The sequence below is a fragment of the Dipodomys ordii genome, unplaced genomic scaffold, assembly GCF_000151885.1.
Source record: "Dipodomys ordii isolate 6190 unplaced genomic scaffold, Dord_2.0 Scaffold19, whole genome shotgun sequence".
NCBI classification, from domain to species: Eukaryota; Metazoa; Chordata; class Mammalia; order Rodentia; family Heteromyidae; genus Dipodomys; species Dipodomys ordii.
The window spans coordinates 11448294-11449430 of NW_012267235.1; the positions used below are offsets into that span (position 1 = coordinate 11448294).

Here is a 1137-nt window from a genome sequence, read left to right on the forward strand (position 1 = left end):
AAGATGGGGTCGCAAGCCCAAGGACCCAGCACCCCGACTTTGAACACCGAGGAGAGGGCCGAGTGGGGTGAGAGAAGCAGGAAGAGCAGGAAGAGCAGGAGGCTGCTCGGAAACTCGGGGCTCCGGGCCGAGGCACCGAGGGAGGGGTCGGGAAGGCCACCCTCTGGGACAGCGCACACGGTCATCGCCGGCTCCTGTGAACACAGACGCCGCAGGCCGGGAGATCGAGGACCCCCTCCTCCCCCCAGACCTCCCTTAGGGCTCCTCATCCCCTCCATATACACCTGCAAGCCTGTTTCTTACATCCCACTTCACCCATGGACCCACGGGGTATTTCCACATCCACAACACCCCCATAGGCAGAATTGGACGATCAGATTGGCCCGGGGGAGTGGGGGGGGGCAGCTCGAAACCTGGACGCACCCTCCACCCTCCCCTGCTTCTGGTTCCAGCTCGTTTTCTCCTGTCAACAATGTCAATGCTGACAGGAGCTAACGGGACACACCCTCGCGCCTAGACCACACCTGAGTTCTGAGTCCGGCCTAAGACCTGGCCCAGCAGAGAAGCCTTTGCCACTCACCAGAAAGTCCAGGGCTTGGGCCCAGGGCCCGGGTGAGGGGTCACAGGTCGATCCCCCTTCCGTCTGACCAGCCCAGGGCGGGGTGTGGGAACAGCCGGCCAGAGCCCTTAATCTCCCCAAGCTGATTAGGATCCCTTAATCAGTCAGAGAGAGGCATGCCAGTGGAGGATGGGAGCCCCTAGTTCACCTCTTGGTCTGTCTTGCTTCCAGCCTGGATCTGATTAGCTAACTGCATAAGGGAGGAAAATAAAATCAGATCCCTTCCTCACACCACATACACACTCAACTCCAGGCTACAGACATACACATGAAAAAAACCAAACTTTTTAAATGAATTTTTTCTCAACTATCATGGTAAAGGGTAGAGATAAGACTCATCTGTAGATGCTAACGGTGGGTAGATTATTTCCCTACATGTCACTTCTGAGTTGGAAGAGAGCAACCATTGTATGGTTACTGGGTTGTTGTTGTTGTTGTTGTTTCTGGTGGGGGGAGGGAGTGGGTTGGTGTCCTTCTTGGGTCATCTTGTCTGCAGGTGTAGAGTTTCTATCTGTTTC

At 55.8% G+C, this 1137-nt stretch overlaps 1 protein-coding gene across 1 annotated transcript in view; it reads right to left on the minus strand.

Annotated features, from left to right (window-relative positions):
* Positions 1-185, minus strand: part of Gucy2d (guanylate cyclase 2D, membrane (retina-specific)) — a 12913-nt gene extending 12728 nt beyond the window's left edge. The window contains exon 1 of the mRNA XM_013013120.1: positions 2-185. Within this exon, the coding sequence (XP_012868574.1) occupies positions 2-185 (184 nt within the window). The remainder of the gene's footprint in view (position 1) is intronic.
* Between the last annotated feature and the right edge of the window lie 952 nt (positions 186-1137).